Source organism: Nycticebus coucang, chromosome 3 (genome assembly GCF_027406575.1).
Source record: "Nycticebus coucang isolate mNycCou1 chromosome 3, mNycCou1.pri, whole genome shotgun sequence".
Lineage (NCBI taxonomy): Eukaryota > Metazoa > Chordata > Mammalia > Primates > Lorisidae > Nycticebus > Nycticebus coucang.
Window position 1 is genome coordinate 40,575,756 of NC_069782.1, and position 12,443 is coordinate 40,588,198.

At 34.5% G+C, this 12,443-nt stretch overlaps 1 protein-coding gene across 1 annotated transcript in view; it reads left to right on the forward strand.

Moving 5' to 3' along the window:
• The window catches only part of PPFIA2 (PTPRF interacting protein alpha 2), a 512,563-nt gene that overhangs the window by 357,511 nt on the left and 142,609 nt on the right, over positions 1 to 12,443 (forward strand). The window contains exon 6 of the mRNA XM_053585751.1: positions 7,463 to 7,579. Within this exon, the coding sequence (XP_053441726.1) occupies positions 7,463 to 7,579 (117 nt within the window). The remainder of the gene's footprint in view (positions 1 to 7,462; positions 7,580 to 12,443) is intronic.

Below are 12,443 nucleotides of genomic sequence, written 5' to 3' on the forward strand. Positions count from 1 at the left end.
AATTACAAAACTTAATTCCCTGGGAGCAGGTGGTTCCAGAATTCATCCCAAAGAACTAAAAGCTGACTGATTAAGATGTTGTCAAGGAGAAAGAAAGAACAACACAGGGGACTGTAAAAACTCATACTCAAGTGGCACTTCATGTGTGATGTAAGCCCTTTAGTAAACTAGAGAACAAAATACAAATAGAAAAATAAAATTGAAGAGGTGCATGGAGGTCAGTTTCTTATGGTGATAGTCCTTACATGATGAGTATTTAATACACATCATATTTGATTAAATATTTTACAGAACAAATACACTATAAGGTAGGTATTGTTTTTCTTCCATTTAATAGAAAAAGAACATGAACTTGAACTTAAACGGGTGTTCAAAACCAAGTGACCAGCAACAAAGGCCAAGGTTGGTTCACATCCTTTTAAGCATATTTAAGGAATGCTCTGTTTCTAGAAATCACCTCCCAAGTAAAGTACTTATAATAGAATGACTTGTCTCAGGGTCCGATTTCAAATAGTCTCAAACTTGGAAAGAAAAAATAATATAGATAAAGAATTGATGAAAACAATTTCATGGATACAACATGCTTAGTACAATTTCTGGCGCATTGTAAAAGCTCTACATATTATTATTATTTTGTTGTACTTTTTTGTTTCCTTAAATTTTTTTTGCCTCCTTTGCTAGAAAGTAATCTCCATGAGAGGAGGAACTTGTCTGCATTTTTCCCAGCAGTGTCAGATATTTAATAACCGTGATCAATAAATATTTGTTGAATAAATGGATTAATATGTCCTAAACTCTTGAGAAATCCTAAAATTGGGGAATACAAAGATATTAAATACTCTTTGTTATTTTCTTCCAAATGACCTATGTTCTTAATGATGACACACTTTTCTTAAGTTTCGGGGGCATCAACTTGTACTGATGTTTTAGCTCTATTTTAGATATGGCGTTTTATTTTATTTGAAGAACACACTGGAACATTCATTTGAATCTCAGTTATTTGTTTTTAATAATGATTTACCTTTTTTGCACCCTCTGCCTAAAAAGTTCTTCTCTCAGGTATTCACACTGCTTGTTCCTTCTTGTCTTTAGGTCCATATCTAGAAATCACCTTTGCAAATATCAGCTGCTAAAATGATGCTCTATTTATTTTTTTATAATTATTTACCCCAATGAGATGAAATTTGCAGTAGTGCAAAGATTTCTTTCTTTTTCCCCTGATGTCTTTCCCTAATGCCTGCTAAGTCATCATTGTTCAAAAAATATTTGTGAAAGGAATAAATCTCTCCAGTATGTCAAAGAAAACAGTGGTTGAAAGTAAAGGAGCTTCTGGGCACCATGACTGTCATCTGTAGTACTAGCATTTTGGGAGGCCCAGTCGGGAGGGCCTCAGATATTTTAGACCAATTCCTTTGACCTCAGAAATTTTAGACCAACCTAAGAGTGTGACTCTGTCTCTACTAGAAAAATTAGGTGGGTGTTATAGGTGGGTGCCTATAGTCCCAAGCTACTCACTTGAACCTCAAGGTTTGAGGGTGCTGTTAGCCAGGCTGATGCCATAGGAGTCCAGCCTAGGCAACAGAGACCCTGTCTCAAAAAAAAAAAAAAGAAAGAAAAAGGAAAGAAAAGGAAGGAAGGAGGGAGGGAGACGAGCTAGGATAGAATCTATTTGAAGACATAGTAGTCTCCCAGATAGAGCCAGGCAGAAAAGGGAATGAGGGCTAGGCATTTTGCAGGAAACTTCTCTGAGACCACGAGTAGGCCACGGTTTGGGGTCAGAGCTTTTCAGAGACTTAGGAGAGCCAGAAATGACCTGACAGAGGCAAGGACAAGAATGAAATATGGAAGATTGGTTTGGAAATAGAATGGGTTTGACAGTGCCTAAAAGCAATGAGCCAGCCTGTCAGAAGCTTGACGAGCAATCAGGAAACACAAATAGGAATCAAAACAAAGCGGTAAGCCAGAAAGAGGGCAGCACGTTGATGCCCGATTCTTAGCTGAAGCAGTTTAGCTTTGCTAACCCTGTCATTTCTTCAACCTCTTCCAGATACTTTGGCCACAGGAACAACCCATAGTACTAGGAGCACAAAGTACTTTCAAACAAAAAGTCTATGAGCGTCTTCTGTCCACCTAGAAAGTCGTCTGCTATTGTGTCCCTGGTAAATTCTTAGTCATTCTCCAAAATCCCACCCAGATGTTGCATGTTTTGTTTGCGTTGCCTTCCGTGTTCCTTGCTGCATTGAAGCACACTTGAATTGCAAGTGACCAAAAATCAACCTAAACTAGTTTGGGCAAAAAAAAAAAAAAAAAAAAAAAAATGGGGGGTGTATAATGCCAGGGTAATGAATGCTTTGAGAATAACTACAATCAGGACCAGAAGCAATTTATCAGGTCTCCATCTCTTCCTTGTGCTTTGGCCATGAGTGGTAGCCAAAGGCAAACAGTGTCACAATCACATCTGTCACAGTAGAAAGAGAATCTTTCCTCATAGCTCAGCCAGGAACATCTCATGGAATATTCTGACTGCCCTGGCCTGGACATGAGCATATCCATTTGTGATGAGAACCTTGATTCCTCACTTGACAATCCCTCTGGGATGAGAATAAGAAAGATAACTTCCCCAATGAAAATGTAAAATGTTGCCACCAGAAGAAATGTGAAGAGATTCTGCATACTTAAAAACAAAAGTGACCAGATGCTCAACAAATGATCGTTGATCAATTAAAATGGTTGTGAAAACTTTCTCTGTCCATAGTACCATAGGCCTTCCATGGTTTGATAATGTCCCTGAAAAACATATGCAAAACATTGTCTGTATGCAAATTTGTCCAGGGAGGGATCCAGCCTTGATGTACAAAGGATTCCAGGGATGTGAGGGTATCAATACCTGGAAAGCAAATGCTTCTGCTTTCCATCTCATTTAATAGAGCTCAAATGCAAATGCCATGGCGATGCAAGGCAATGCTGCAGTTAGAAAGTGTAAGGATATGGAATCAGCTTTTATCTAGTTTCTTCTCCTTGGTTCTTATCTTAGTCTATTTATGCTGTAGCAAAATACTTGAGATTCTGAGACTAGGTAACTTATAAACAACATAAATTTATTTCTCATAGTTTTAGAGGCAAAGAAGTCCAAGATCAAAGTGCCCCCAAGTTTGGTAAGTGAAAACTGCTCTCTACTTACAAGATGGCCACCTGACCCCTGTGTCCTCACTTGGCAGAAGATGAAAGGGCAAAAGGGTCTAGTTACTTCCCTCAAGGCCTTTTATGTGGATACAGAGTTGTGTGATTTAATCACCCTTTAAGCCTTTAAAGACACTACTTCTCAATGCTATCACATTGGGTCTTAGGTTCCAACATATAAATTTGGTGGGGGGAGACATATATATTCAAACCATAGCAGTTCTCCCCAGTTTCTTCATCTCAGTTTAATCATGTGTTAAATATAAATCATACTTTGTTCATAGATAAAAATAGTTTAGCAACACACTTGTATGTAGTGGGTTTTTGAGTACAGTTATGTAAGACCTGCTTAAGCATCAAGGCTTGTCCATAAGTGGTTCCTCCCACTTGCAATGATACCATTTTGGGAGTAGTATCTTAGTCTATTTTGTTTTGCTATAGGAGAATATCATAAACCAGGAAATTTTTGAAGAAAATAAAAAAATTATTTCTCATAGTTTTATAGACTGGAGAGTCCCAAAGCCTGGTGCTGGCATCTAGCATGGGCCTCCCCTGCCATAACTCATAGCAGAAGTGCACAAAATCATGAGAGCACATGACACAGAATGATTCCTCCTCTTAAAACCATCACAATGGCAATGAAATGTCAACGTGCGTTTTGTGGGGCACAAATCATAGTAAGCAAGCCAGTTGTTTAGCAGTGAGGCATACAGATCTAACTCAGTAATTTTCTAGAGAGGTTGCTTGGACACTCTGGCTGACAGCATTACCTGTCAGTGAGAGCTGACAAAATACAGAGAGTGCCAAAAAAATGGATACACATTTTAATAAAGGAAAAAAAACTATATTAAAATTATAATATTCAAGTCACTTTTGGCTTCTGCAATTGCAACAGAGACAAGATATGATATACAAGATAAAAAATGTTACCAGTATATATATTGAGTATTACAATTTTAATACTATTTTTTTCCCTTTCTTAGAATATGTATATGTATTTTTGGCACCCTCTGTATTCTGAGAGCGTCAGCTGCTTTTCATTCTGCTGTGCTTTCCCGAGATGCTGCTTCAACCTTCTCCTGTGTTCATTCGCTCTTGGGTCAGCTGGGAGAATTTTCTAAAGCTCTAGTGATTTCTAGATTACCTCGATCCTTAGAACACATTGAGCAAAGGTCTTGATCCACAAAGTTGAATTTTTCAAAGAGAATCCCCTCACTTTCCCACCTGCCCCAGTGGATAAGAAGAGTCAGCTTATTAACACCTACGATTACATCAAGCGATGAAGCTTACTTTCGTAACTACTCAGGATAATTGGGGGAAAAGAGAAGAAAGTAAAAGCATATTAATTAGACTGTTGGAGAATAGAGTGTTGTACATTCATTTCTGTTCAGAAAGAGTAATTTTTTTGACGTTGTAAAAAAAGAGTCTGCATGTCAATGGTTGAAAAGTATGTCTTTCTTAGGACCAATTGTCATATGCATACTTTGTGACAAAGTTGGAGTTTATAATTTTTTTATTGAGATTGTGGCTCATCATATTTGTACATGATGGTTTCTGAATTAATCTGATTTTTTTTTAAATGGGCATGAATTCATCCTTTCACTGATTCTTCTAGTGAATGTTTATAGATGGCTTGCTTTATTTTCAGCCCTGGGACATATCTGAAATTTACCTGATTTACAAGATAAATAGAAGTTAATCTGTAAGCTGAGAGTTAAAACTGGTGTTTAAATATTTTTCAAAAAATGTTTTCCTTCCCTTCTTCACTAGAAGAAAATGTATAGAATTTTTAATGTCTTGGTATATATGTTAAGTCATGGATGTTGACTTAGTGGAATGTCAGCATATAATGCTTGAATTTGTAAAAATTCATAATAAATTCATTTAAAATATCATGTATTAATTTGAATCTAACACTATTTTGTGCAAAAAAAAAAATGTTAGGCTAGGTATAGTGTGTTATACCTATAATCCTAGCACTCTGGGAGGCTGAGGAGGGGTGTGGTCTGCTTCAGCTCAGGAGTGCAAGACCAGCCTTAGCAAGAGCAAGACCCTGTCTCTACTAAAAATAGAAAAAAAAAAAAATTAGCAGGGCATTGTAGTGGGCAACTGTTGTCCCAGCTACTTGGGAGGCTGAGGCAAGAAGATTGCTTGACCTCAAGAGTTTGAGGTTGCTGTGAGCTATGATGCCATGGTACTTTTTCCAGGGCGACAGAGTGAGACTCTGTCTCAAAAAAAAATGTTAAGAATGTAATTTAAAAATATTTCCAGAACCTATTTCATTCTTTTCATCATTCCTTTGAGGTAATCCATTTCTCTTTTAACTAGTATGAATGGAACATCTCTGAAGTTTTCTTATGCACTCCCAATCCTTTTCTTTTGTTATTTCTGAATTAAGTAGTTTTGCATTCTTTGTTTTTCCATAGCCATTCACTATTTAACTCAATATTTCTTTACTGAATACCCTGCACATAATAATTAGATGCACTGCTTCATAAGAAAAATTTTCAACAAAGCATCCCTTTGAAAATTATTTTCCCATGAGATATTATTAGTACTTCTGTTAGCAAGCAGAGTGAGGAAGTGAAGGAATGAAATATTAGATTTTAACAAACGCCATACACACAAAAATAAACAAGTATATATCGTAAGAAGTGTTTGATACAAAGTACATTCTCTCTGAGGAGTGGTATCTCAGCTGAGTTTTGAAACTGGGATTGTGTCAACTGTGGTTGCTGGGAAGAAATATTTCAGGTGGGACGATCATCAAATTCCCTAGTTCTGGGTAAGAGAGCCAGAAATGTCAGAGGGATGGAAGGGAAACCAGTGTGACCCAAGCCAAAAGATTGTGTAGGACATTCTAGACCTTTTAAGACATTTTTCTTTGTGCTAAGTTGGGAAAACATTAAGGTTTCTTAGAAAGCTAAGGAGTGACACTATATAATTTAAGTTTAAAATATGAGTCTGGCAGATCTGTGAATATAGATTGTAGGTAGGAAAGAGTGGGAGTGTTAGAATCAATTATTTGGTGATTGCAATTATGTAAGAGAAAGAACACTTACATAGTTGTTATTATATGGTGATCTGTCCTGTCTAAAGAATATGCCACATGTTCAAACGCCAGACATTACACACATACGTGCAAGATCATCTGATCTCATTAGTGCCTTATGGTAGATGTTGCATTGAAATAGTGGCAGGCTCCAGGACAAACACCCAATCTCCTGACGTCTTTGTTGTTTTTTTTTAATTTAATGATTATTGTTCTGTATGACATATTGACTCCATAATTCCAACATGTACGTTTTATATGATTCAAACCTTATTGTATATTCAGTACTATGCACATTGATTTCTCCTAGAACCAATACAAATAACTGAGTTGATAATATAAAAAAAATTGCCATGAAATAAGCTATGACACTACTGTAAGGAAAAATAGTTTTAAATTTATGTAGCAAATATATTTTACAATGCCTTTTTAAAAAGGCTGGAATGCTATTTTCCACTCTATATATTACTTAGATCACTTGCACTACAACTACTGATAATGTGTTGAGATAATCATGTCTGTGGAGTTGAGCTGAAAATTTGCAAAAAAAGTATTATTTTCTGAATTGTTTTTGCAACTTTACTAAATTTGAACTACAAATGTTAAATAATGACCATTAAAACCATGGTGATGAGACAAATTTAACTGTAAGTGCTCATGGTAGTATTAAAATATTATTTAAGTCCAGCATAATATAATTAAAATTACACATGTGCTATCACTGCAGGCGAAAAGATTGTTCATAATTAGTTCTCGCCTTCAGTCCTTTCATTTACATTTCTTGCATACTCTAAAAAATACAGACCAATTAAAATTTTATTACATTTCATGGATTAATTTAAAAATAATTTCTGAATTAACAGCATATGGATATATATATATATATACATAGTATATAAGTGTGTATATATATTTATATCTAGAGCTCATTGATTTAAATTTCCAACTGATTATATTTTCCAACTAGGAATATTTTCTTAGGCAAATTTCATAGTACTTCAACCTCCTCTTAGGAGAAATATTATGAATTCTTATAAATATTATTCAAAATGCTGAACTAAATTTAAAAATACATTTGAAATAATTGGATAAAATTTCATCTTTATTTTCTGATCACTTCTGATCACTTCATTTGTTTTTAACCACATTCAAGTCAATTCAATTTTTCTTTTTTTTTTTTAATTCTGTGCTCTATTTAGACTTTAAAGACATAGTGCTTTTATTTTGCAGATTGTTGCCTTGCGTGAACAAAATGTTCATATCCAAAGGAAAATGGCATCAAGTGAGGGATCCACAGAGTCAGAACATCTTGAAGGGATGGAACCAGGACAGAAAGTCCATGAAAAGGTATGATGCATGTGACATGCTCTGACATGGAAATGTTGGCTTGCTGTATATCATTTTACAGGGTTTGGAAATAACAAAAACCATGTAATAAACTTTATTTAATAAGTATTTGTTGATTTGTTGGTCAAAGGTTCCTGAGGATCTTCCCGCTCACTTATTGTTCTTAATTTGATTCTCTTACAAATAATACATATGTGTTGCATATGTTTATGCATATAGAATACATATGTAAATTTTACATTATTTGTTCTAAATCTGGTACAAATAATTCAGTTACACATCACTGAATTTACTATACATACAATTTAAATTCATAATTTAAATATCTACAATTTAAAGTATATGTAAAGTGTCTATATAGAGTATACTATATGTGTGTGTGTGTATGTGTGTGTATACATATATAGAATATATGCCCAGGACTATTTTAAGTACATAAACAATACTTTTGAATTATAAATGAAATGAGTGACTATTTTTTGTTGTTTATCACCATAAAAACTTTTGGTGATCACATATTTGATTTTCACTTAGAATTTTTCTTGTTGTTTTCAAAGAAGTCACCATACATAGGAAAAACGGGAAATTGTGGCTAAACGTACATTCATTTACAAAATATTCATTATAAGATTTTACAAAATATTTACAAAATATTCTCTATTTGTTGGCCACCTCGTTCTACACACACATGAATTTGTCTTTCACAGGCATGGAGAATATGTTTCAAGACATCTGTCTTCTCCATGTATGGTGAAGTTTGGGGACACATTTTAAACTGACGTCATGTAAGACCTCACTCTGTAACAAAGCATTTACATGCAGAACTCAGTTTAGGAAACCACGCTATAATTTTCTGTTGCTATTGTATTTTCTATAAGTCATCTGTCACAGGCTGCTACCCTATTTCCCCGAAAATAAGACAGTGTCTTATTTTAAGGTGTGCTCCCAAAGATGCGCTAGGTCTTATTTTCAGGGGACGTCTTATCTTTTCTGTAAGTAGGTCTTCTTTTCGGAGGATGTCTTATTTTCGGGGAAACAGGGTAGATCTCTCCTCAGAGAATTACTTACTAGGACTTCCTAGTTAGTGTTTTTCATTGAATTCTTCAATGTATTGTTTTCCATGATAATCCTGTATTTGTGCTAATGCAGTTCAGAATTGAAGATGATGCCTGTCTCAGATATAAAGAACTTGAGATCTTGTCTATCCACTAACAAAGTACTTCACACTTAAAGCCGTCTTCTGGTGGGCAGGGGTGTGCTTACACATATTTTTTCCCCAAATATTGCTTCTTCAAGATATAAACCCCAAATGTCCTAATATCTAGCCATGATGTAATATAAGACAGTTCATGTCAGATATCAAGGATTTCTAGTCATCAGTAACCTAAAGCATTTGTCCTTAACTTTTTCTGCCTTCTAATTCTTGATGAAGACATGTAGCCAGGGTAGAAGAGAAATTCTGTGTCATTGCTAATTCTCACCTTGTTTAGGTGTAACTAAACATTTCTGAATGTTGTTATTATTTTTTTTGCGGTATTCTTTATTTTTTACCTTCTTGAAATTACAGGAAAAATAATCTCCAACTGTTTGAAATAATTTAATAATGATAAATCATAAGGATTTAAAATATCATGCCCATCTTGTTCAGAATGAATCTAAAATATGTATAAAATGTGTCATATATTAACTTTAAATTTAAAGACAAATAAACTATGTTTCAATTTATATTACTCCTGAGATTGAGTTTTCAAGACGATTTAATAAAGTATTGTGGAAATTATATTTATACATTTTATTACCTGACATTTTTGATAAAATATAAAGTAATAACTTGATTTTTATTTTAATTATCATTTTATGAAGACTTACAAATTACATACATATAAGATTACAAAGCATCCTATCTTTCCAAATTATTCTTTATAACATGATTATTTGAGGTAAATTAATACCATTGAATAATAAATTGTCATAAGACTGTAATTTCAAGCCTAACAGTTAATTTTTCATTAAGAATTTTTAGAAAGATATATTCAAGAAAAAAATAAAATATTATTTTGGGGAGTGTGTATGTAATAAAGGTTATCAGATCAGGATAACTGTAGTATTGGTGTGTAATTGAGAAGTGGTTGTTCAGGTTAAAAAAAACACTTTTAGATACTAATAGAACTATTAGAAAATGACTTGTAAATCCTGGTCTCAAGGATTACCCTTTTTTACAGCAGTTAAGTCACTTAAATTATATAGTCAGAATAGGTTATTAGCCAACAAAAGATGTTTTGTATCTCAGTGGTTTGAGAACTCTGTTGACAAAACAGTTGACAAAAATAGTCTCATAAAAATACACTCCAAAGCAGTTCTTATCACTGATGTTAAATAATCTATTTAAATAGAATATCACTTATCACTCATTTAAATTCTATTTAAATAGTATCTTAACATGAATGGCTCCCTCCCATAGGTCAGTGGCTAGGGCACCAGCCACATACACCAGGGCTAGCGGGTTCGAACCTGGCACAGGCCTGCTAAAAACAACAATGACAACTACAACCCCAAAACAGCCAGGTGTTGTGGCAAGTGCCTGTTGTCCCAGCTGCTTGGGAGGCTGAGGCAAGAGAATTGCTTACGCCCAAGAGTTTGAGGTTGCTGTGAGCTGTGACACTACAGCACTCTACCAAGGGTGAAATAATGGGACTCTGTCTCAAAATAAATAAATTAATTAAAAAAACATAATAAATAAATAAGTAAATAAAATAAAAATTATTAGCATTTTTAAAATAAAATTTATCAAAAAGAAACAATAAGCTTAACTGAAACAACTATAAATGTTTCTGTGTGACCTTGATTTAATTGTTTTAGAAGAACATAAATATTCACAGGATAATAAAAATTTTCAAAACACAAAATTCTACCTTGCTCAGAACTGAGCTCAGTACATTTTTCTAGTTTCTTCCAAGATGGGAGTTAATTTTTAAAAGTAAACATGCAGCTTTTGTAAAGGAGATAATAATGCTCTTGGCTTTTATATTCTGTACTGCCAGTTACTTTTTACAGCTGCAAATATTTGCTGAGGGATATGAATCAGTAGAACATTAGATAGTGGTGGAGATTCAGAAGATATAGGCCCTGTATTAAATTGGCAAGAATCTATAGTGAGAAGTAAACACTTAAATTAATATTGCAAGACATGATGAATAGCATGATGTCCAAACTAATATCAGATTTTAACGTAAAGGTAAATTAATCCTCATTGAGGGGTGGATGTCAGAGAGGCAGTGTGGAAACATGATTGTTTGAAGTTAGTAGACCTGAATTCAAATCTCGTCCCTACCAATTATTCACTATGTAACCTTAATACCTTAATCTTTAATCCCTGATTCTCAGTTTCACAAATGCCATTCTTGTGATGACCTCTGTTAAGTTCTAACTAACAGCCGTCATCCATAGGCATGTCCCCAGTGTTTTATCTATTTTTGTAAGTGTTCCTCACTACATGTCAATTACTGCCAACAATTGTTCTTTCAAAGATTTGATCTGGTCAACTATAGGTCGTTTTAGGCATTATTGTTTCCCTCTCACAAAAATAATTATAATTTGGGTTTATTCGCATCTGGACAATCCTAATAGAATATTTTTTATGTGCATTGACCCATATATTGTACTCTAATTCCTAATAAAACATAATAACAGAATGTATGTTTCTCTTTCATTCTCCAACTGAATTTTCAAGCAATAAAACTAAACAGGTGAATGGGGTTTATAATTTGCAATCTTGGAAAGAGAAGGCCTAATTCCAGCCCTAGATACATGGACTGGGCTGGCCCAGAGGTCAATGGTTGGTGAGAAAAAGACTCAGGAGAGGCAAGGTTAGGCTGTTCCATAGTTTATTCGTATGATCATGAAGATATCTTGTATCAGTTTTCTAGAAGCTGAGTTAGAGAGGAAGGTCGAAAGTCAGGTGTCTTCTATAGGCAATGATTAAAGTAAAAAATAATCTTTTACTGTTGTGTGGAAAATCATTACATTCAAAAAAATCTCTCTGAGTGCAGGGTGGCGCCTGTGGCTAAAGGAGTAGGGCACTGGTCCCAGATGCTGGAGGTGGTGGGTTCAAACCCAGCCCTGGCCAAAACTGCAAAAAAAAAACACCTCTCTGAGTGCAGTTACTGGGTTATTGTGTGTTAACTATGACCTTACCAGATGGAAAGATAAAGTGGAATTGACTTCTCTGTCTTTAAAAATAGATTAAGGAGCCTTTATATTACCCAAGATTTGAGGTATGCTGAGTAAGTACATCTTTGCTGAAGTAGGATATTTTCAAAGATTTTAAAAGACTGATGGTTTGTAAGAGTTTGACAAAAATATGTGCATTTATCCTTATATTATGGGCATAATTTGAGGGTCCATACTGTGCTATAGAATCTGCTCTTTTCTGAGCGTATGGAGAAGAAGAAATTATTTTCCCTCTGTATTATTTTGTCTTATCTGTTAAGCTGTTCTAAGAGGATGTTTGTGTCTGTCATTCAGAAGTTTCTGGATTGACCTCATTTTATTTTTCACTTTGGTAGAATTTATCTATCTCACCATGTCTTAAGAAACACTAATTCTCCAGGAATTTAATGAGCTTTTCATAGCCCTATGTCCCAGGAAAAGATTCCCAGGACATGCAAATCAGAAAATATTGTTTTATACAATTTAAACTGCTACAGTTACTATAATAATTCTATTTTAACTTTCAGTATTGTCAAACTCTAGGACACAAACACAGTACACAGTGTTTCTAGAGATGCTCTTGATTCACAGGGAAATAGCACGTGCAGAATGAGTGCTCTGTGGGATACACTTTAATAAGGACATAAGAAATGTT